The 20,685-nt window shown below is 41.6% G+C and overlaps 1 protein-coding gene across 3 annotated transcripts in view; it reads left to right on the top strand.

Annotated features, from left to right (window-relative positions):
• Positions 1-20,685, top strand: part of EIF2AK4 (eukaryotic translation initiation factor 2 alpha kinase 4) — a 55,530-nt gene that overhangs the window by 33,331 nt on the left and 1,514 nt on the right. The window contains exons 23-39 of one of the 3 annotated variants that reach the window (XM_058162123.1): positions 46-167; positions 516-565; positions 6,992-7,160; positions 7,973-8,089; positions 10,525-10,590; positions 12,696-12,866; positions 13,348-13,482; positions 13,567-13,674; positions 14,090-14,218; positions 15,110-15,196; positions 15,646-15,758; positions 16,426-16,484; positions 16,875-16,972; positions 17,892-17,960; positions 18,795-18,839; positions 19,144-19,256; positions 19,790-20,082. In XM_058162123.1, coding sequence (XP_058018106.1) covers positions 46-167; positions 516-565; positions 6,992-7,160; positions 7,973-8,089; positions 10,525-10,590; positions 12,696-12,866; positions 13,348-13,482; positions 13,567-13,674; positions 14,090-14,218; positions 15,110-15,196; positions 15,646-15,758; positions 16,426-16,484; positions 16,875-16,972; positions 17,892-17,960; positions 18,795-18,839; positions 19,144-19,256; positions 19,790-19,847 — 1,709 coding nt within the window. In that variant the 3' untranslated portion in view covers positions 19,848-20,082. Of the gene's footprint in view, positions 1-45; positions 168-515; positions 566-6,991; positions 7,161-7,972; positions 8,090-10,524; positions 10,591-12,695; positions 12,867-13,347; positions 13,483-13,566; positions 13,723-14,089; positions 14,219-15,109; positions 15,197-15,645; positions 15,759-16,425; positions 16,485-16,874; positions 16,973-17,891; positions 17,961-18,794; positions 18,840-19,143; positions 19,257-19,789; positions 20,083-20,685 lie in introns of those variants that run through there. The other 2 variants (XM_058162124.1, XM_058162125.1) reach the window with 2 other exon arrangements.

Below are 20,685 nucleotides of genomic sequence, written 5' to 3'. Positions count from 1 at the left end.
ATATTTATACTATGGAATTATACTGGAATGATAATTTTTGCACAGGAGCTGTCAAGATGCATACTCCCCTGCTGATGCCTAGGAATAGAAAACTGTATGAGCACAATGAAGCTTCATATTTGATGGACCACAGTGGAATGCTGGTGATGCTTCCTTATGATCTCAGAGTGAGTAGGAATATCATCTTCAAGGATCTTGGACCAGCCTTGCCTAGTTTGGTGGATTTTTTAGAGTACACTTTCTGAAGTTCTCAGGCACTATGGCCAAATACTGTGGATTAGAAACTGATTTAAAGAATTTACACAAGGGGATGCATTAGGAAGGAAGAAAAGAAATGTCAGTATAATTCTGTGTTTGATAGGAAGATAAGTTTACGTGTAGAGTAGAACATCTTGGTTTCTTTATGTTATAAACTATATTTTCACTTAAAGATTGCTGCTGATAACCATGAAAATTATATTTTGCTTTATACTGCTTTTTTTCAGTTTATAACCTGTTTTTATACCTCTTTTCAGATTCCATTTGCAAGATTTGTAGCTAGAAATAACATAACAAACTTGAAAAGGTAAGGGAAATCTCCCAGGTATATTTTTATTGTTTTCAAAACTGGACAAAGATAGATTGATTATATATTATACTTCTGTAAAATAAAGCTGGCTTAGAAGAGGAACCAAAATTTACTGAAAACCATATATTTTGAATGTAGCTTCCTGGCATCTGCAGTTAAAAGGAATCTTCAGTAATATCTCCTTATTTAGGGCCCTTGAAAGAACTATTCCCAACATAAGGGCCTCTGGTGGCTCAGCAGACTAAGTCTGTCTGTTATTAACCCAGCTGCTTGCAATTACTGCGAGTTCAAGTCCCACCAGGCCCAAGGTTGACTCAGCCTTCTATCCTTTATAAGGTAGGTAAAATGAGGACCCAGATTGTTGGGGGCAATAAAAAAGTTGACTTTGTATATAATATACAAATGGATGAAGACTATTGCTTAACACAATGTAAGCCGCCCTGAGTCTTTGGAGAAGGGCGGGATATAAATTCAAATAAAAAAAAATGCATCTTAGGTATGTTGGAGCACAATCCCCATCATTCATTGTCATTGTGGGCCTTTCAGATAGTTACTCATACCTGGTTACCTCATGGCTTGACTACTGCAGTATGGTCTACTTGAGGCTGCCTTTAGACATCACCCAAAAACTTCAACTGGTGATGCAGGCAGTGATAAGTGCCTCAATAAGACCATGTAAAATCTCTGCTTTGCAAGCTGCACTGATTGCTGTTTGCTTCTGAACATGATTCACGGCGTTCACGGCGTGGTCCTCCGGCCCAGGATGGTGGTTTTCGGCCCAGGAATCGCCGCCGCTGCGGTGCAGACTTCCGCCGGCGGCGCGGAGGCCTCTCCTGGCAGGCCCGGATTGTGGCTGCCAAGACTTTTCATCTTGACGTTGCTGGAGCCATGGGTGGGGCGAGTCATCAGGAGGGTTCAGCCTATTAGGGAGTGGGTTGGAGGTTTAAGGCTGGCCGTCTTATTGCCCCTTGGTCCAGGACGGCGGTGGCGGCAGCGGCACGGACTTGTGGTGGCGGTGCCAGCACAGCGGCCCTCTTCCTGGTGGGCCTGGATCGGGGCCTTCTTCCTGGTGGGTCTGGACCGGGGCCGCCGAAGTTTCCGAAGTTTCCGATGTTCCTTTTTTCACCGGGCGGCTCTGGAGGAACCAGGGATTCGGAGAAGTCAATCTGGAGGGTGCCGCTTGCCAGAGAGTGGGGTGGTGGCATGTGCTAGCCCTCTTCCCGGCCCCGTCCTCGGATGATGTCGGCGGCAGCGTTGACGGCGCTGGCGATAGATTTTCGCTGGCGGCATTAGCATCGTCGTGGGCCTCTCTGTGGCTGGATTGGGTCAGAATGCCCGACCGTTGGTTCTGCGGTGCCTGGTGTTTGGTGCCTGGCCCAAATCAAATCAGACTGGACTTACCATCAAGACTTACCATCAAGTTTTATCGGGTCAGCTCAGAGGAGAACGGCTGGCTTCATTTAGGACGTGTGGCGAGTGGTGGCCGATTTGGTGTTGGTTGGAGGAGTAGTGGCCCCATGGAGCCCCGGAAGTCCACATCCATCTTGCCAGCTGGGAAGACTTGTTGCTATAGTGAAACTTCTCCAAGAGACCCTTTTTTGAGACCTTGGGGGGCCGTAGCCGTTATTTCCATCAGACAGCGAAGGCTCCCTGTTAGGAGCCCTTGGAGACTTAGATGACCGAACTTAAGGATGGCCACAGAAATGTTGGCTGTCCTAGGTCATTTTCCATCTATTGACCGTTAACATCCCGGTCATCTAACCCTTAGGCCCGGTGGAGGAGATACCATCTTTGTTCTGAATCTGACTAGAATTGGACTTTGCCATTCTCTTACTTTTGTCATGCGGATATTCTCAACAGCGGACCTTCTTGCCCTGCGAGATTCCCCTCTCTCGCAGGTTTGGCCGTCCACATTATCGAGGGCCCATCTTGAGGACGGGTTTTGGAACCCCGAGAGTTGGCATGCTAAATCTAGGAGGCTTAGGGGATTTTTAACACACTGTTTTAATTGTTTTTTTAAGGGGAGTTTTAATGGGAATTTTAGGGGGAGGACGGGAATTGACGGGTCGGGTTTGGGGGGGAGGATGGGTGGGTGGGGGGAACCCGTCGGATAGGGAGCCAAGTCCAGCAAGTGTTCGCGGCGGTAATTTAACAGGTCCGAAGGTGGCGGGGGAGGGTTTTGTTCCGGTTTACCAGGGTTGTGTTATCAATACGGTAAGTGGAAGAGGCAGATATGGCGGAAGGGGGGACACATCAGGTTTCGGGGGTACGCCCACGCTATTTAAGAGCGATCGCGTTCTCCAGCCCCCCAGAATTTTCCCGTTCCCCGAGTGGCCAGAGTACTCGGGACTTGGGCCTCCGGCTGATGTTATATAATGCAAGGTCCGTGGTTAACAAAGCCCCCCTGATTTCAGACCTAATTCAGAAGGGGACCACGGACGTTATGGGCATTACGGAAACCTGGTTGGGCACTGAAGGGGGGGTGCCCTAGTAGAGATGTGCCCACCAGGTTTCCGAGCATTCCATCAGCCGAGGGCCCAAGGTAGGGGTGGCGGGGTGGCGGTTATTATTAAGGAGAGTCTGGACCCGAGGGAGACCACTGTGCCTCAGATAGCTGGGTGTGAATCCCTCTATGTGAAGTAGGGTCGTAGGACTCAGGTGGGCTTGTTGATCACGTACTTGGCTCCCTGCTGCGTGACAACAGCCCTGCCCGAGCTGTTGGAGTTGCTGGCTGGGTTGGCAGTTGAAACCCCTAGATTGTTGGTCATGGGGGATTTCAATCTGCCATCAACTGGCGCGGCATCCTCGACTGCTCGGGAGTTCATGGCTTCCATGACGGCCATGGACCTGACTCAATTAGTTGATGGCCCTACTCACATTGGGGGAGGCACCCTAGACCTGATTTTTATCTCTGGCCAGTGGTTGAATGATCTGATTTTAAATGATTTAGTTGTTGAACCTTTGTCATGGTCAGATCATTATCTCCTTCGTCTGGACTTCTGACCGCTACCCACCACCGCAGGGAGACGGAGCCAATGCGTTGGTTCCGTCCCAGGCGCCTGATGGACCCAGAGAGGTTCCTGACAGAGCTTGGGCCGTTTCCCGAGAATCTGGCCCACGACATGACTGAAGAATTAGTCGCGGCCTGGGAACAGGCTGGAGCTTTGGACCGTGTTGTGCCTTTGCGGCCTCTGACCCGGCGTCGGTCTCAACCAGCTCCTTGGTTTTCCGAGGAGCTGAGGGAGATGAAACGCCGGAGAAGACGCCTAGAGAGTGTCTGGAGATCCAGCCGTTCTGAGGCTGACCGGACACTAGTTAGGTCCTATAGCAGGACCTACCTAGTGGCATTGAGGGATGCGAAGCGCTCTTACATTTCCTCCCTCATTGCGTCCGCAGATAACCGCCCGGCCACCCTGTTTCGGTTGACCCGCTCTCTCCTTCAACAGGAGAGGCAGGAGGACCCCTTACAAGGGTGTACCGAGGAGTTTAACGGTTATCTATACGATAAAATCGTTCAGCTTCGGGACGGATTGGCTCAAAATTGGGTAGATCCAGGCGAGAGTTCCGAGACCCGTCTTGTTGAGGTGGTTTGGGATAACTTTGACCCTGTGACTCCTGAGGACATGGACAGGTTGCTGGGTAGGTTGAATGCCACCACATGTTTATTGGATCCGTGCCCCTCCTGGCTGGTGCTGGCCACGCAGGAGGTGACACGAGGCTGGCTCCGGGAGATTACAAATGCTTCTTTGCGGGAGGGGGTCTTTCCCACTGCCTTGAAAGAGGCGGTGGTGAGACCTCTCCTCAAGAAGCCTTCCCTGGACCCAGCTGTTTTAGGAAATTACCGCCCAATCTTCGCTTTACGGCGAAGGTTGTAGAGAGTGCAGTGGCATGTCAGCTACCCCAGTACCTGGATGAAACTGTCTATCTAGACCCGTTCCAGTCCGGCTTTCGGCCCGGATACAGTACGGAGACGGCTTTGGTCGCATTGGTGGTTGATCTCTGGAGGGCCAGGGATAAGGGTTATTCCTCTGCCCTGGTCCTATTAGACCTCTCAGCAGCTTTTGATACCATCGACCATGGTATCCTGCTGCGCCGGTTGGAGGGGTTGGGAGTGGGAGGCACTGTTTATCGGTGGTTCTCCTCCTACCTCTCTGACCGGACGCAGACGGTGTTGACAGGGGGGCAGAGATCGACTCCAAGGCGCCTCATGTGTGGGGTGCCGCAGGGATCGATTCTCTCACCCCTCCTGTTCAACATCTATATGAAGCCGCTGGGTGAGATCATCAGTGGTTTTGGGGTGAGATACCAACTGTACGCTGATGACGCGCAGCTGTACTTTTCCACCCCAGGCCATCCCAGCGAAGCTGTCGAAGTACTGTCCCAGTGTTTGGAAGCCGTATGGGTCTGGATGGGGAGGAACAGGCTCAAACTTAATCCCTCCAAGATGGAGTGGCTGTGGATGCCGGCACCCCGGTACAGTCAGCTGCAGATGCGGCTGTCTGTTGGGGGTGAGTTGTTGGCCCCGATGGAGAGGGTGCACAACTTGGGCGTGCTCCTGGATGGGCGGTTGTCTTTTGAAGAACATTTGACAACCGTCTCCAGGGGAGCTTTCTATCAGGTTCGCCTGATCCGCCAGTTGCGTCCCTTCCTGGACCGGGATGCCCTATGCACGGTCACTCATGCTCTCGTTACCTCTCGCTTGGACTACTGCAATGCTCTCTACATGGGGCTCCCCTTGAAGAGCACTCGGAGACTCCAGCTAGTCCAGAATGCGGCTGCGGGGGTTATTGAGGGAGCGGTTCGGAGCTCCCATGTAACATGCACAGACTGCACTGGCTACCTGTTGTCTTCCGGGTGCACTTCAAGGTATTGGTTACCACCTTCAAAGCGCTCCATGCCTTAGGACCGGGATACTTACGGGACCATCTACTGCCGTCCTCTACCTCCCAGCGACCGGTGCGTTCCCACAGAGAGAGACTCCTTAGGGTGCCGTCAGCCAAACAATGTCGGCTGGCGGCCCCCAGGGGGAGGGCTTTCTCTGTGGGGGCTCCTACCCTGTGGAACGAGCTTCCCCCTGGACTTCGACAATTACCTGACCTTAGGACCTTTCGCTGCGAACTTAAAACCTATTTATTTCGCATGGCTGGACTGGCTTGATTGTTAAAATTTTAATTTAATTTAATGGGTTTTAAATTTCTGTAATTTTATAGGGTGTAATTTGTATTTTAAATTTTTTGGCCAATTGAATAAGTTTTTTAAGAATTGTTTTTAATATTCTATGTGTTTGAGTTTGTATTTTATTTGGTTGTTCACCGCCCTGTGTCCTTCGGGAGAAGGGCGGTATACAAATTAAAATATTATTATTATTATATTATTATTCAAGATGCTGAACATTACCTGTAAAGCGCTACAGGTATTAGGCATAGGACCTGGTTACTTGAGTGGCTACCTGTCTCCTGTAGTATCTATCTGAGTTATTTGATCTTACATGGTTGGTGCACTCCAGGATTCTTCAATTAAACTATGTCATCTATTGGGATCCCAGAAACATACATTCTCTGTAGCAGCACATGCCTTTTGGAAGGAGGTTCTTTCAAGTTCTAGGTCACACACACACACACACACACACACACACACACAGAGCTGTTGTTTAGAAAGTCCTGCCTCTTTGCTCAGGCTTTTTCCAAGGGAGAGTGAGAACCTTCGCTTCATACTCATCCTTTCTGTCAATCTTACCTTTTATCTTCTTTTTTAAATTGATGTTTTTGTAACATCCTTCATATAAATCATCCAGAATTGAGAGCCAAGCTGCATAAATTTGGAGCCAAAGTTTGATAATTACCGTATTTTTCAGAGTATAAGACGCACCTTAGTTTTTGGGGAGGAAAATAGGAAAAAAGCTGATTGGCAGGTGGATCGGCCTCCTGGAATATCCCCAGTCAGCTGTTCCCAGAGGTGAATTTTAGCAACAGGTTCCTTGGTTGTGAGCTCTGTGCCTTCCTTTTTCCCCGCTTTTTTTCTGCCTCTGAAAGCCTCTGAAACAGCTTCAGGAAAAAAGCCTCTGAATCTCTGGGGGCTTCTTTTCTGAAACTTTGTTTCTGATGCTTTTTTCAGCCTCTGAAATCTCTGTTTGAGAAGCTGGGCAGGGCTACATTCAGAGTATAAGACGCACCCAGATTTTCACCCTCTTTTTTGAGGAAAGAAGGTACATACTCCAAAAAATATACTCTGAAAAATACAGTACATCATATCCCCTAAATATAGGGAAATTATGGGAGCGTAGCTTAACATGTCTAAACAATGGGAAATATGCTTTTGAAAATCGTGGCCAATTGGAGTATGTAAAACTGGATAAATTGATTAATGTATATTACCACAGAAGATAGTTTCAGATGTTTCAACTGCAAACATTTATCTCTCTAGATACTGCATTGAGCGAGTTTTCAGGCCTCGGAAATTAGATCGTTGTCATCCAAGAGAACTCTTAGAGTGTGCATTTGATATAATCACACCTGCTGGAAATAGTTTTTTACCTATTGCAGAAACAATCTACACAATCTGTGAAATAATCCAGGAATTTCCTGTGCTGCAAGTAGGTGTTTTTCTGCCATGACCTTTCCAAAAGGTATAGGGTCAGAGGTGGGAATGTTGTTGCTATGTGAGAATCCAGAATTTAACTCCTCCTCCTTGCTAAGACTAGTAAACATATGACCTGGTTCCTTTTCTGTTACTATTCTGAGTAGATGCAAATGAATCATTATTATTATTAAATTTATTTGCTGCCTATCTCACCATGGGGGCGACTCTAGGTGGCTCACAAGTATTTAAAAAATAAAGAAATAAAAAGAAAGTTAAAACAAAAATAAAATAATAAAACAATAAAACAATCAAGGAAAAAAACAGAAAATACATTGATTTGACTAGTAAAGTGAGTGCTATAATTGTATAATAAAGGCTCCAATATTGATATAATACAATTTTATACAATATTACTCCAAAAAGTAGTGATTTGTTGGTGACTTATAATTATTAATATAGGAGATGCTTGACTTGATAACTCTTATCCGGCCATAACAGGATATTTTTCATTAATGATATCCAGTTAAATTGAATTAAATAAAATACATTAATCAAATCCAATTCAGAAGCTTTGTGTTATTCCAGAATATTCTTGAGAGGGAAGCTTCTATTCCAGAAGAGCCTCTGTGGGTTCATGGGTCTTCCGATTCTTCATTTAGGAATTAAATTCATTGTCAAGTAAGATTCTCTCAGTATAGGTAGTCTCAATAATGATATAACACAAAAGAGATGGGATAGGAAAAGAAATATTTGATACTGAAATTTAAGTTTAGTTGTCATGAAAAAGTAATGGAAATGCAACTGAAATTCATTTGTGTTTGTTAGGAAAGAAACTATAGTATCTACTTAAATCATACTGCCTTGCTGAAAGCGATCCTTCTGCATTGTGGGATCCCTGAAGATAAGCTCAATCAAGTTTACACAATCCTGTACGATGCTGTGGTAAGGCATTATATTGTTCTTGAATTGCACTTTTACATTATGGATTACAGGATGGGCTGACAGGGTACCTCTGTCAATGAAGGAAGGATGTTTAAACAGAACAGGAAGAGTAGCTGTTCATTAGGCTGTTAGAAAAGAGGAAAAAAATGTGTGGCCATTAAAATACCTTTAGAATATGGGTGTCAAGGTTGCGGCGTCATATTGCCATCACAGGATTTATCATGATGTTTTTTCCCTTCACGGAGCTGGGGTGGGCGTTGCCTGTTTGTGACGCATCCAGCCCATGGACTGCCAGTTTGACACCCCTGCTTTAGAAGGACAATGACCCAAAAAAAGTAAGCTATGACAACAACAACAAAAAAGAAGCAAAGATCTATTTCTTTTACAATGAAACGCACTTCAAACTAAAAAGCCTCTATAACAGTAAAAAATGAATACTCAGTAATGAAATACATATTGTCCCTCCAAGTACACATGCACTTTCTCTCACCTATTGTCGTGTCCCACTCCTCCGCTGACGGCCGGGTCAGGGAAATCCGAGCGTGCCTCTGCAGTTCTGCCAAAGTCCTAGCAAAGTTCTCAAGGCAGGCAGGAGACCAGAAAGTGACTTCAGCAAGATATGTTAGACTTTGCCTGACTCAGAGAATGCCAGAAAGCAGATCCTTTATATAGGCCATGGGGTGTGGCTCCATGACTCAGCACTTATCCAGGCCTGCCCCTCCCTTCCTTCTGTCGCCGCCGCCTATCAATTCTTCTGAAGCGAGGGTCACTCCAGTCTGCAGCTGTTGGTAATTGACCTCCCTCAGGCTCACATGCTGTGGGGGAGGGGGAGGGGTCTAGTTGCTCCGTTTGCCTGGGCATGGAGCCAGAGCTGGGGGCTGGAGGTACTTCCTCTTCCTCAGCCTGTCTGGGCATGGAGCCAGGGCTGGGGCCGGGAGGCATACTAGGACATTCCTCAGCGTTCGGAAGCAGATAAGAAGGCCTCGGCTGTGGTGAAAGCGGACGAGACACAACACCTATATGGACAATAGGTGTTCTCTCACATATATTTATTTTCCTCCCCATACATACACAGACTTTTTTTTTTTAACTAGCAGGTCATGGCAGCGTTAGCTTCTCTGTAAATAAAGAGAAAATGCTTGGAAAGTTACCTCAGGCTGCTGCTGCAGTATTTGTTTTGCCTTACCTACATCTTCCTTCCCCATAATGCCTCACCATCACATAGACTCTTTGAAGAACAGCAGAGTTGGTCTTATTCCTGCATGCACTTTGACTGCCTCCAAGTTCCATCCTATAACTGGACTGAAAAAAACTGGATACCCATTAAATGATAGCAAAGAGATACAGAAACGTCTAGCTCTTTATCGGCATCTGTTGCTTGTTTAGATTTTTGTAGCTAAGGGAAGAGAATCGTAGGAAGGGAATAAAAAAGCAAAACGAAAAGGTGGACAAAAGGTGGAAATGAAGGCAAACTTTGAAAAAAACGATCATGCATCCGTTGTCTCATAGGGCATTCTAAGAGAAACATTTCAATTTTTATTCAGTATTCAACAACCCTGTTGAATACTGAGTAAAATATTTAAATTGCAATTAGGCAATGGTGCAGTCATTCTACTTGTCATGAGCTTACTAAAAAGCTATGGTGGGAAGTAAGTAAAAAAACGGATAAAAATTGAAACACTAAAGAGGAGAAGAGATGATGGATAGAAAGAATTGCCCCTTAAACATTAAGGGAGCTTGTTGTAAGCTGATAGAGGCAGAAATAAAATTACCTTTTTCTTCACTACAGGAGAAATGGAAATATTGCATGTGACTTCTTTGTTCTGTAGCTTTCAAAATCTTTTAAGAGTTAAAGGGAATGGATGGCAGACATGTCAGTGCAACCATCTCATAAGGTGGATTTGGTGCCAGGAAGAATAATAGGGATAGTTGAGGATATAGGGGAAATAAAAGAAGAACCAGAAGTAGGGTGATGCATCCTGAACTGTGTTTGGCCCTGTAGAGAGTACTGTTCTTGGGGATTCCTAGATTTTAATATGTCCGCTGCTAAGCAGACTCAGACATAGATTGCTTGCATTTCTACTGCGTTTCTTCTACTGCAATGAATGCTTGAACATGCACGCCTTCCCATATAAATAGTTATATATTAATTTTTAAAGTTTCATGATAGTTGACAAATAGTATCAAGTGGAGGTATTTATTTTGACATTGCTCCAAGGTCAAGATAAAGTTGGGAGATCTTACATGAAATGAAATTTATGGTAATTAGTAGCATTAACCATATTTACCTATAATTTCACTACTGATTAACCTGCAGTTGGTGAACAGGTAGGTGTTAGAATGGAAACCACTTTAACATTTGCAGGATTTTTTTAAAAAAAATCAGGAATAAAGGAATATCAATTAACCTGCTACAATTATTTGTGTTACTGCAGACTGAAAAGCTAACTAAAAGAGAAGTAGAGGCCAAGTTCTGCAATCTTTCCCTTTCATCAAACAATGTAAGTAATTTGAAATTTAATTTTATTGTTTCATTTATACATTGTTTATGTTCCATTCATCAGTCTTTCAATCTTTCTTTGATTAGTCCATACACTACTAAAACTCTTATTCCCGTAACTTTTAACTGGGTACAGGGACGCGATGGCTCAGGGGCTAAGACGCTGAGCTTGTCGATTAAAAGGTCGGCAGTTCAGTGGTTCGAATCCCTAGCACCGCATAACGGAGTGAGCTCTGTTTACTTGTCCCAGTTACTATCAACCTAGCAGTTCGAAAGCACGTAAAAAATGCAAGTAGAAAAAATAGGGATCACCTTTGCTGGAAGGGTAACAGCGTTCCGTGCGCCTTTGGCATTTAGTCATGCCGGCCAAATGACTACGGAGACGTCTTTGGACAGCGCTGGCTCTTCAGCTTTAAAACGGAGATGAGCACTGCCCCCTAGAGTTGGGAACGACTAGCACGTATGTGCGAGGGAACCTTTACCTTTACCTTAACTGGGCAAAATGGTGCATAATAGGGTAACAATTTTTAAACCAAATTACCTCAGATGGGCTAATTTACAGAATGTGTCCAAAATCTGGGATCCATGTCTCCCATGGAATTCAAATTCGGTGAGTTTTGTGAAACATTTTATAATTGTAAACATTAAAATTATCATCAAACAGTTTATGAGATGATACAAAATGTCATACAACATTGCCTATGCTGATGATCGACTGTGTTATACAATTCAACCTGGACTACTTTCAAGGCCCAGATACATCTCTCAAGTATCCCACCATTTCCAGTGAAGGCAGTTACCATATTTTTTGGACTATAAGACGCACCAGAGTATAAAATGCACTAAGATTTTGGAGAGGAAAACAAAAAAAAATAGTTCTTGACCTCTGTGTGTCTGGTTTTTGCCGTCCCTGGCCCCAGGAGCACTCTGCAGGCTTCCCAAATTCTCTGCACAAAAAATGTGACTCATGGGGGTTTGGGAGGCCAAAAACGGGCCCAAACCCCCCACATGTCACGTTTTTGCCCTCCCCAGCCCTCAGGAACACTCTGCAACCCTCCTAAACCCTCTGCATATCCTGTTTTTGCAAAAAATGGGCCCATTTTTGGCCTCCCAAGCACTCCACATGTCACGTTTTTGCCCTCCCCAGCCCCCAGGAGCACTCTGCAGGCCTCCAAACCCTCTGTGCATCCTGTTTTTGTGAAAAATGGGCCTGTTTGGGGTGAAAATGGGACACGCGGGGTGGGGTTTCAGAAGGCCAAAAATGGCTGTATTCGGTGTATAAGACGCACCAACATTTCCACCTTCTTTTAGGGGGGCAGGGGGGAGTGCGTCTTATACTCCAAAAAGTACGGTATATTAGAAGTTCCGTCTTTGTTGAGGGCATCGAGGAATATAGTAAAGAAATACTCCTGAAAGAATGACCTAACAAATCATGGGTTAGCTAGTTAATTACTAAACCCAATGTTTTCATTGTTTTGTCTTCCACACACAGTATCAAAAGGTTAAATTGGCCAAATATTCTTATTCGTCTGAAAACATAGTTAACTTTTTCTTTGTATTTTTCTCCATTGTCAGATGAGGTGCAGCACTTCTGATGTCTCAGCTGAGATGGATGAATGGGGAGAGTACAGATAGAATTCATAGCTATTTTGTGTGAACAAATAAATAAAGTGAGGCATTTATTAAAAGAATTTTGCCCATTTTATGACCTTTCTGCCCACAGTTGTTAAGTGAATCTGGCTTCCCCATTGAAAGAATGGCCAATAAATCATGGGTTATCTAGTTAACTAATGCTTGTCAAAAGATTGCAAAAGGTGATCACAAGCAGTCTGGGAGCCTGCAGCTGTCGTAAGTATAAATCATTGCCAAGTGTCTGAATTTTGATCACATGACCATGGGGATGCTACAACTGACATAAGTGTAAAAAATGGTCATATGTCACTTTTTTCAGTGCCATTGTAACTTTGAATGATCACTAAATGAACTGATGTAAGTCAAGGACTACCTGTATATTTCACAGTTTTTAAAAAAAACAGAGGCCAAAGCAGTTAAACTTTTAGTTCAGAACTCCAGCATGCAGCCGTTCATATTTATGTGTCTTTTCAGCTTGTTCGACTTTACAGATTTATCGAGCAAAAAGGGGAGCTGCAAGATCTAACCCCGTTGTTGAATACTATGGTGAAGCAAAAGGCAGGAGTTGCCTCGTTAGTGAAACTTGGCATGAAAGACCTGGAGGAAACAGTGGGTCTGTTAAAAAAGCTTGGCGTAAAATTCCAGGTTTGTAAAACAAAATGGATTGTATCATTAGTATTTCTTACAGGGCTTTAGGTCAGTCAGCTGTATAAAGAATATTCAAACATCATAGAGAAAGAGGGACCTGAGTGTAAAATTTTTCATAGTGTAAGTTTGGAAGCTTTTAAGGAGGCAGTATTGTTTTACAAAAAATAACTTAAGTTCCAGGTTTAACTACATTATTTGACTCTGTTTCAGAGTCAGTAAATATGTCATTGCAAAGACATATTGTCACTTGTTTACCACACAGAGGTGGGCCAGTCAAAAAAGTCAAAGTGGTAGCCACAAACTCAGCACTGGTGCCTGAAACAGCAGAAAAACAAATAGTGTATCCAAAAAATTTAGCTTAGCTCACTCTAGGAATTTCAGGAGGTTGAAAACAGGTCCCTGCGGCTCACATGTAGCTTGAGGCTTGGCCACCTCTGAGGTGTGATTAAAATAATGAAATAAGAATTTTCTCTTGCAGATATCTATAAATTTGGGCTTGGTTTATAAAATACAGCAACACAGTGGAATTATATTTCAGTTTATTGCATACATTAAACGGAGACAAAGGACAGTTACTGACATTCTTGCTGCTGGAGGTAGATATGATCATATGGTAAGTGTTACAAATTTGTCCTATTTGGTGTAAGAAAAGACTCTGATCAATTTCTAGCGTATTTCTTTTTCTGGGTTTCTGCAGATTTCACAATTCAGAGGCCCAGATGCAGTTGGTTTGGTTCCTTCAGCTGTTGGAGTCAGCATAGCTGTGGATAGAATAAGTTCCACAGTTTTGAATATGGAAGAGCCAGTATGTTTGTCTTTCTACTTTGTATATTTCAGGTAGACTCCATAAAGGGTAGGAAATATAGATCTTTCTCAAGCAATCTAAATAATGAAATGAGATGACACAGTTTCAGATTGAGATTACTAATTCCATTAGGTAATTGTACCTAATTGCAATTACAAATAAAAGAGGACAGTGCAGAATATGGTTAACTTCAAACTGCTTAATATATCTCTGCAGAAGAGCCAAAATGCTGTTTTGGGGGTGGGGGTCCTCATGTATCTCAAAAAACATGAACATAATTGTAATATGAATCGTATTAAGTGACCAAGACTACCTTAACCTTAGAATAACATTGCCTGCCTTTCTAGTTTAAGTAATTTCAGAACAATCCATTCAATTAAGTAACATTCTGTTTTCCATTTCTCTTTTCTTCTAGTTTACAGTGAGCTCTTGTGATTTGTTAGTTGTTAGTGTTGGACAGAAATCAATGGAAAGAGCCATAAATGTTGTTCAGAAGGTCTGGGCTGCAGGAATTGCAGCTGAAATTATGTATGACTGGTTCCAGGTAAGTGGTCATTTATTATACATGTTAATTATTGTTTTTTCTGGGCTTATGTGCATTCCTTTTTCCAAACGCATCAGGAATAGAACAGTAAGCAAAAGTAAGTTAAAGAGGGTTATCGTTAAAGGAGGAAAAATTTAAACTACCAGAAAATTCACTTGTGAACTTCTTGTCTGTGCCTTTGAAAACCACCAATCACAGATTGGTCTATTATTACAAGATGTTGGGAATTTTGTAAGGTTTTTTTTTAAAAGTATGGCATCCTAGAGGCTTACCACAGCTCCGAGTAATTGCTCTAGAGCAGGAGTGTCAAAGGCAAGGCCCGTGGGCCAGATCTGGACTGCAGGGTGCTTAGATCTAACCCTGGAAACAGCGAACGACTGGCCCGTGGTGCCTCTGCCAGTGAAAATGGGCTCCCAATCTCTGTTGTCGGCTGTGGCGACCACCTGCAACCCTTTGCTAGTGCCGCCTTCCCTTTTCACTGGCAAGCATACAGGCTACCACAGGCGCCCTGATACAAATGATGTAAAACTGGGCATACCCCCCCTGCCCCACCCCACCCCCAGGTCAAACACAACCCTGATGCAGCCCTCAATGACATTCCTGCTCTAGAATTTGACGTCCCTGCTCTAGGGCAAAGGTCTTTAAAATAGCATTGAACAAGACTGTAGTCATCCTGCCTCCATGTTGGAAACTGTGGGGCTCTGGAGAACACGCGTTCTATAGGTTCGCCAGCACAGGTCTATAACATAATGATTGGCCTCAAAGAAGCTATTAAATAGAAAGAGATTTGAATCTATTTCTGTTCAGTTGACAAGTACTACTCAAATGTCTTTGGGGAAGAGAATCTCTTTAGCCATTTAAAAGTAATTTTATTTCTTTTAAACGTGCTAGTCCCAAGAAGAATTACAGGAGTATTGCAGATGTTCTGGAATCACCTATGTGGCCCTCATTTATGATAAAGAAGGAAATCATGTTAAGGTAAATGTGATGGTGGCATCATGCCATACTTCCTTTCTTATCTCTGTCCACTCAGTACATTTATTTATTTACTAGAATTTTATCTCACCTTTATTTTTATAAATAACCCAAGGAGATCATATCTAATTCTCCTTCCTCCTCCTATTTCCCCCACAACATAAAGTCTTTGAGGTAAGTTGGGCTGAAAAAGAGTGACTGGCCCAAAGTCACCCAGCCAGCTTCCATGTCTATTTTAAAGTTTAGAATGAATATAACTGGGGCAGATATCAGCCATGAAGGAAGGTCTTACAGAGGCCTTACTTGTCAGTGCTAGTTTCATTCCTTAAGGCTGCTGTTTTTTAAAGGGGTCATTTACTTGCATCTCATCCATTTCCTGATTTAAATCTGATAATTCATTCTTTAGATTTAGCAATATAAAGGCTAAAACTCTTCGTGGGGCTATTTTGCAGGTAAAATCATTTGAAAGAGAAAGGCAGACAGAAAAAAGAATTTTGGAGTCTGATGTAGTCGATCATCTGGCCCAGAAACTGAGGACCAAATTCTATGACGAAAGGAATAGCAGGTAGCAACAAGTACTATAATTTGAAGACCAAAGATTATTTGCAGGAGGAAAATGAAATACCATACCACTGCTTTTGCAGTGATTTACCTCAAAGACTATAAACAGTGCATCTTACAGTAATTTGGCTTTATTTTAATTTGTCTTAAACTAGGGGTCTCCAACCTTGGCAACTTTAAGACTTGTGGACTTCAACTCCCAGAGTTGAAGTCCACAAGTCTTAAAGTTGCCAAGGTTGGAGACCCCTGTCTTAAATTGAAATGTTATAAAAGTTGGGGCTGTAGGCTTGCGGGGTGCAAAAATCTTCCCTGTGTAAATATTGGATGGAATTCAAATTATTTATTGTAATATACACCGAATTAGAGACTTCCATAAAGTAGACTGTTTGAGAGGTCTTTTGAAACAATTGGTATTAGGGCTGGAAAATGCTGAAAAATGACTACCTCCCACAAAGGATCTTAGCTCTGTGAATGTTAAAAAGATACTGAATTAATATATGCTGAAAAGTAATCTATTTATTATATTTTTACCACTATCTAGCAGTTCTTGATAATTCACAAATAAATGTACAAATGTTTTCAATTATTAATAAAATATCAATTTCTGTCCTAATCTGTTATTTTGAAAACAGTATTGAATAACAAACTTTGATTTTTGAATCCTATTTTAGAGAAATTTCTGATAATGTCGCAACACAAAATCTAAAAGGATCGTTTTCCAGTAATTCAGGTATGTATGTTGTATTTTCAGAAATCTTGTTAATTATGTAGCAGAGGTGGAGATTAAAATGGGAAAGCAATCCTCCTCCAAGGTCGTTAAATAGAATGAAGGAAATAAATGAATGTGTAACTGTTTTATTTTGATTAGTATTCTTATAAGGTCTTTCATCATACAACATATGTGGGGTAGTTTAAAAGGAAAGGAATAATAATAATAATAACAACAACAACAACAACAAAGACACTTCTGATTAAACCTTTAAAATATTTGTGTATGGTCCAGCATCAAAAATCTAAATGAGGGTACATACATTTTCAAACAAACCTTTTTATAGTCTCAGTTCTAGTGTGCACTTATGAGAAATACTGGAACTTTTAACTGAATCGTTCTGCATTTCAGGTTTGTCTGAATCACACGGAACAGTAGTAATACCAAATGTGTGCATTATTCCACCAGAAAAGTTGTCAACAAGTGTCAGACGACGTTATGAAGCTCAGGTATTCTAGATGTATCTCTTCTCTCAATAATTGCATTGCAATATGACTTGTAACTTTGAAATTATACCACAAAGATGGTATAGAAGCAGAAAGAAATGTAAGAAATAGTGAATAGACAAGCAGAATTCTAGTCCCTTTAATTCATTATTTTTCATTATTTTGTACCCTTTCTGCCAGTGACACCTTAGGATATGAGTCAGATTTTATCTAGAATTCCAAAGATTGAGCCAGGAAACTTTCCTCTACGAAACTTTTATTTAACTCCAGTCCTATATTTGGAGCGAGAGAGAGATTAAATGACACGGCCACATGATGCATATCTTAATGCATTTCTTAACTTCTAACAGTTGCTTTCCTTCCTAGTCAAATGGTTCTCTCTCCCTCAAGCAAGTTAAGTTTCCTGTCTAGCACTTTTCCTTCATTGATTTTAAGTAAGAATTTCTCTAATACAGTTGGAAGAAGATTACATAATCAAGAGTTGGGTTGGGAGGGGCAGGGGACAATTGGATAAAAGAAGAGAACCTGGAATTGATTTTCCTTTTGGGGAAAGACAGATTCACTGCCCTTTGCCGTAGCTTTCGAAAGATATTTCTTGGTTAAATCCAGGAATAAGTTGGCCACTGTATGAAATCACTCCAGGAGGATATACTGGAGAAAGACCAGGTGTGGCTTCCCCTCATTAAGCTGGAAAAGGAGATGGAAAGATGACAATCCATGACTGTAGGGATTTCAAAAATGGAATTGAGAGTGCACTCCCTTTCTTCCGCCATTTATCTCAGTAAATGTGAAGATAAATCCCTGCATGTCGCTTTTGCGTTAAGACCAGTTAACAGGTATATTTGTTTAATTTAAAAATAAAATATTCTCTGTGTGTTTGTGTCTGGGTTTGTTAATTATTTCAATCCAATGTGACTTCCAGGTACAAACCAAACTCCAAGCTTGCTTTACTAATTTCCCGCTGAAGCTGAATGAAGTTGAAATTTTAGCTGTAAGTTACTTTGCTTTTTTTACAACAAGCCAATTGTATCTGTCAGCCTGAATAACTGGATAACCCTGACATAATAACTGGATAAGAAACCAGTAATTAGAACTTAGAATAATTTTATTGTCATTTTGAATGTACACTAATCGTCATACATTAAAATGAAATGTCGTTGCATTACAACTCTCAATTTAAAGCCGTAAGTAGGCTTTACTTTACTTTACTCAGAGATAGATGTAATTTCCAGGAATCACTTTGTTTCATTGGTGGTAAATTTCCTGTTCATTTATATGGAATCCATTGAAATCACTTACTTTGTTCTGACTCTTTACAAAACCTTTAAACAATTGCCTATAATAATTTGCCCACAACAAAAGGTAATATTGGACATACGGAGCATTGAGTGTGGGAAAGGAGTGACAGTATTAGGGACGTCATTGACCTATTAATTTCTTAACTAAGCCTGGGCCAGAATATTCTGAAGGGCATCCAAAACCTCTTTTAGAACCCCTGTAATATCAGAGTTCAGAATTTCAAGCTCTGTTCTGATTGGGGTTTGGGAATTTATTTATTGGTCATCAGAATCTGGTATGAATGAGTATGAATCTGTGTGACTACAGATTCGGGCTTCTGATATTTTTAATCTTTCTTGCAGTAATTGAGTAGAATTGGAGGATATTTAATCTAAATAATTTTTGTGCCGGTAAACAGTCCAAAATTTGGATGTCTTATAGATCTAGCCTTCTGCAATACCCAATTTAACATGAACTAAATGAAACAAATGTAACTCTATCTCATAGTTTATATCATCATACTGATTCAGTGTTTTGTTTTTTGCAGGTTGATCTACCAAAGGAAACTATAATACACTTCTTATCATTAGAGGTAAACCTAGGAATTAAGTTACTGGCCTTTACTGGTGAATTTAATTAATAACTTGAGCTTTTAAAAAGCTTAAATAAAGTTGAACATTCATTATATACAGTAAGCAAAATCTCATTCCTGGCATAGAAGAAATTTAATGTACCCATTTTTGTAAATTGCTTTTCCAAGAAATCAAAGATTATAATCTCTATTTACATCCCCTCCCCAAAAATAAAAGTAAAAGCATCCTGATGTTCTCAGCATTACTTTTTTCACAATCCGTTTCAGACTAAGATATTGGTTTGAATGTTTTCCATCTTTTCAGTTTGATGACCAAGCTTTCTATACAACTGTGAAACAATTGATGTCTCGACTGCCGAAGCAAAGATATATTAAACAAGTTTGTGATGAAATCTATACCATCAAAATAGAAAAAAAGTAAGTATTCCTATGCATACTAGCAATATAGTATAAGAATCTGGAAGATCATTTTGAATCTGGATCATTTTGCAGATTTTAGGTGATTGTAAACCACGTGTGTCAAACTCACTGTGTCACATTGCTGTCACGTGACGTTCTTGCAACGTGTTTCCTGTTCGCAGAGCTGGGATGGGTGTGGCCTGTGCATGAGGCCAGTTTGACACCCCTGGTATAAACACTGCAAGAGTTCAGTAGTATCAAAGACTGACATTAGACTCTAGTGTTAAAAGGCCACTAAATTCCCCCTTTGTGAAATTCAATAAAGGAACTGCAGTCTGGAACCATTATAATGTGAAGTCCTGAATCATATGGCACTATGATTTCAGTTGGGATAGAAGATCTTGTAGAACCAAGATAAATTTGTCCAATAGCTGTTGGACAAATTTATTTGGTCTCCTGATGAGGAAGCCTAACACAAATTTGAAATACAATAGCGTCTTTTACCAAAATTGACTGTTTTCTCAACTTTCTGCCTGTTTTATTTCTTGCAGAGTGCCTATTCTTGTTCTCTACAGTTACAAAGACGACTACTACAAAATCCTGTTTTAGTTATAAATCAGGATTAAAGTCAGGATAATGAAGGGGACAAAATGTGTGCTTCCAATTATGTTAATATAAGAAAACTTGCACTTTGTTGTTGCTGATTCCCCAATGACTCCTTGGACAATCGTTGCCTTTTTAGTATTATGTTGAGCTCATGTGCCATAGTTGGCATCTTTAAAGGTGTAAATCTTTTCAAAATATATTGTACATATCTTTTTTAAAATAAAATAAACTTCTGGTACCTTAGGATCTAGTTGTTTTTGCCTAAAGTAAAATTGACAAATTGTGGCATTTGGTTATGAAAAAGTCAAGTAACTGCAATTTTCATTGTTCAGTCCATGAATCTCCTTCCACATCTTTTGAAATTGGGAAGGAAGGCTAAGCAGAAAAACAATAATCTCCAGTAATCCCCCTATTGTGAACTGAAAGGAATTTATAAGGAAGAGGCTGACACTTGGATATCTGTATTTTTCAGTGGAATTAGCTAAGATTTTCTCTAGGACATCCTATTTTTTAGGCGGGAAGTGGTTCCTCTGCTTTTGTAAATCTGGAATTTGGGAAATAACTGGTTTTAGTTAGGTTTAATTTTACTTGTGTCTCTAATTTTTTGGCTTATCATTTTTCTGCACTCTGCATAGCACTGCTTCCCCAAAAGGGAATATTGTAATTTATACATTTGTAAAAGGGATGCCTGTACACGAATGCAAGCATGCCCAAATTATTCAGACATCGGTACAGTGGCAACCTTTCCCCTGCCAGCATTGGGTGGGTGTGGGGGGGTAGCTTAACCAAACGAGCTGGTGCTAAGGTAATTTTTTTTCTCAGAATGACAGTGCTGAATCAT

This window comes from Ahaetulla prasina, chromosome 1, assembly GCF_028640845.1.
Source record: "Ahaetulla prasina isolate Xishuangbanna chromosome 1, ASM2864084v1, whole genome shotgun sequence".
NCBI classification, from domain to species: domain Eukaryota; kingdom Metazoa; phylum Chordata; class Lepidosauria; order Squamata; family Colubridae; genus Ahaetulla; species Ahaetulla prasina.
This window is presented reverse-complemented; position numbering and strand designations above follow the sequence as displayed.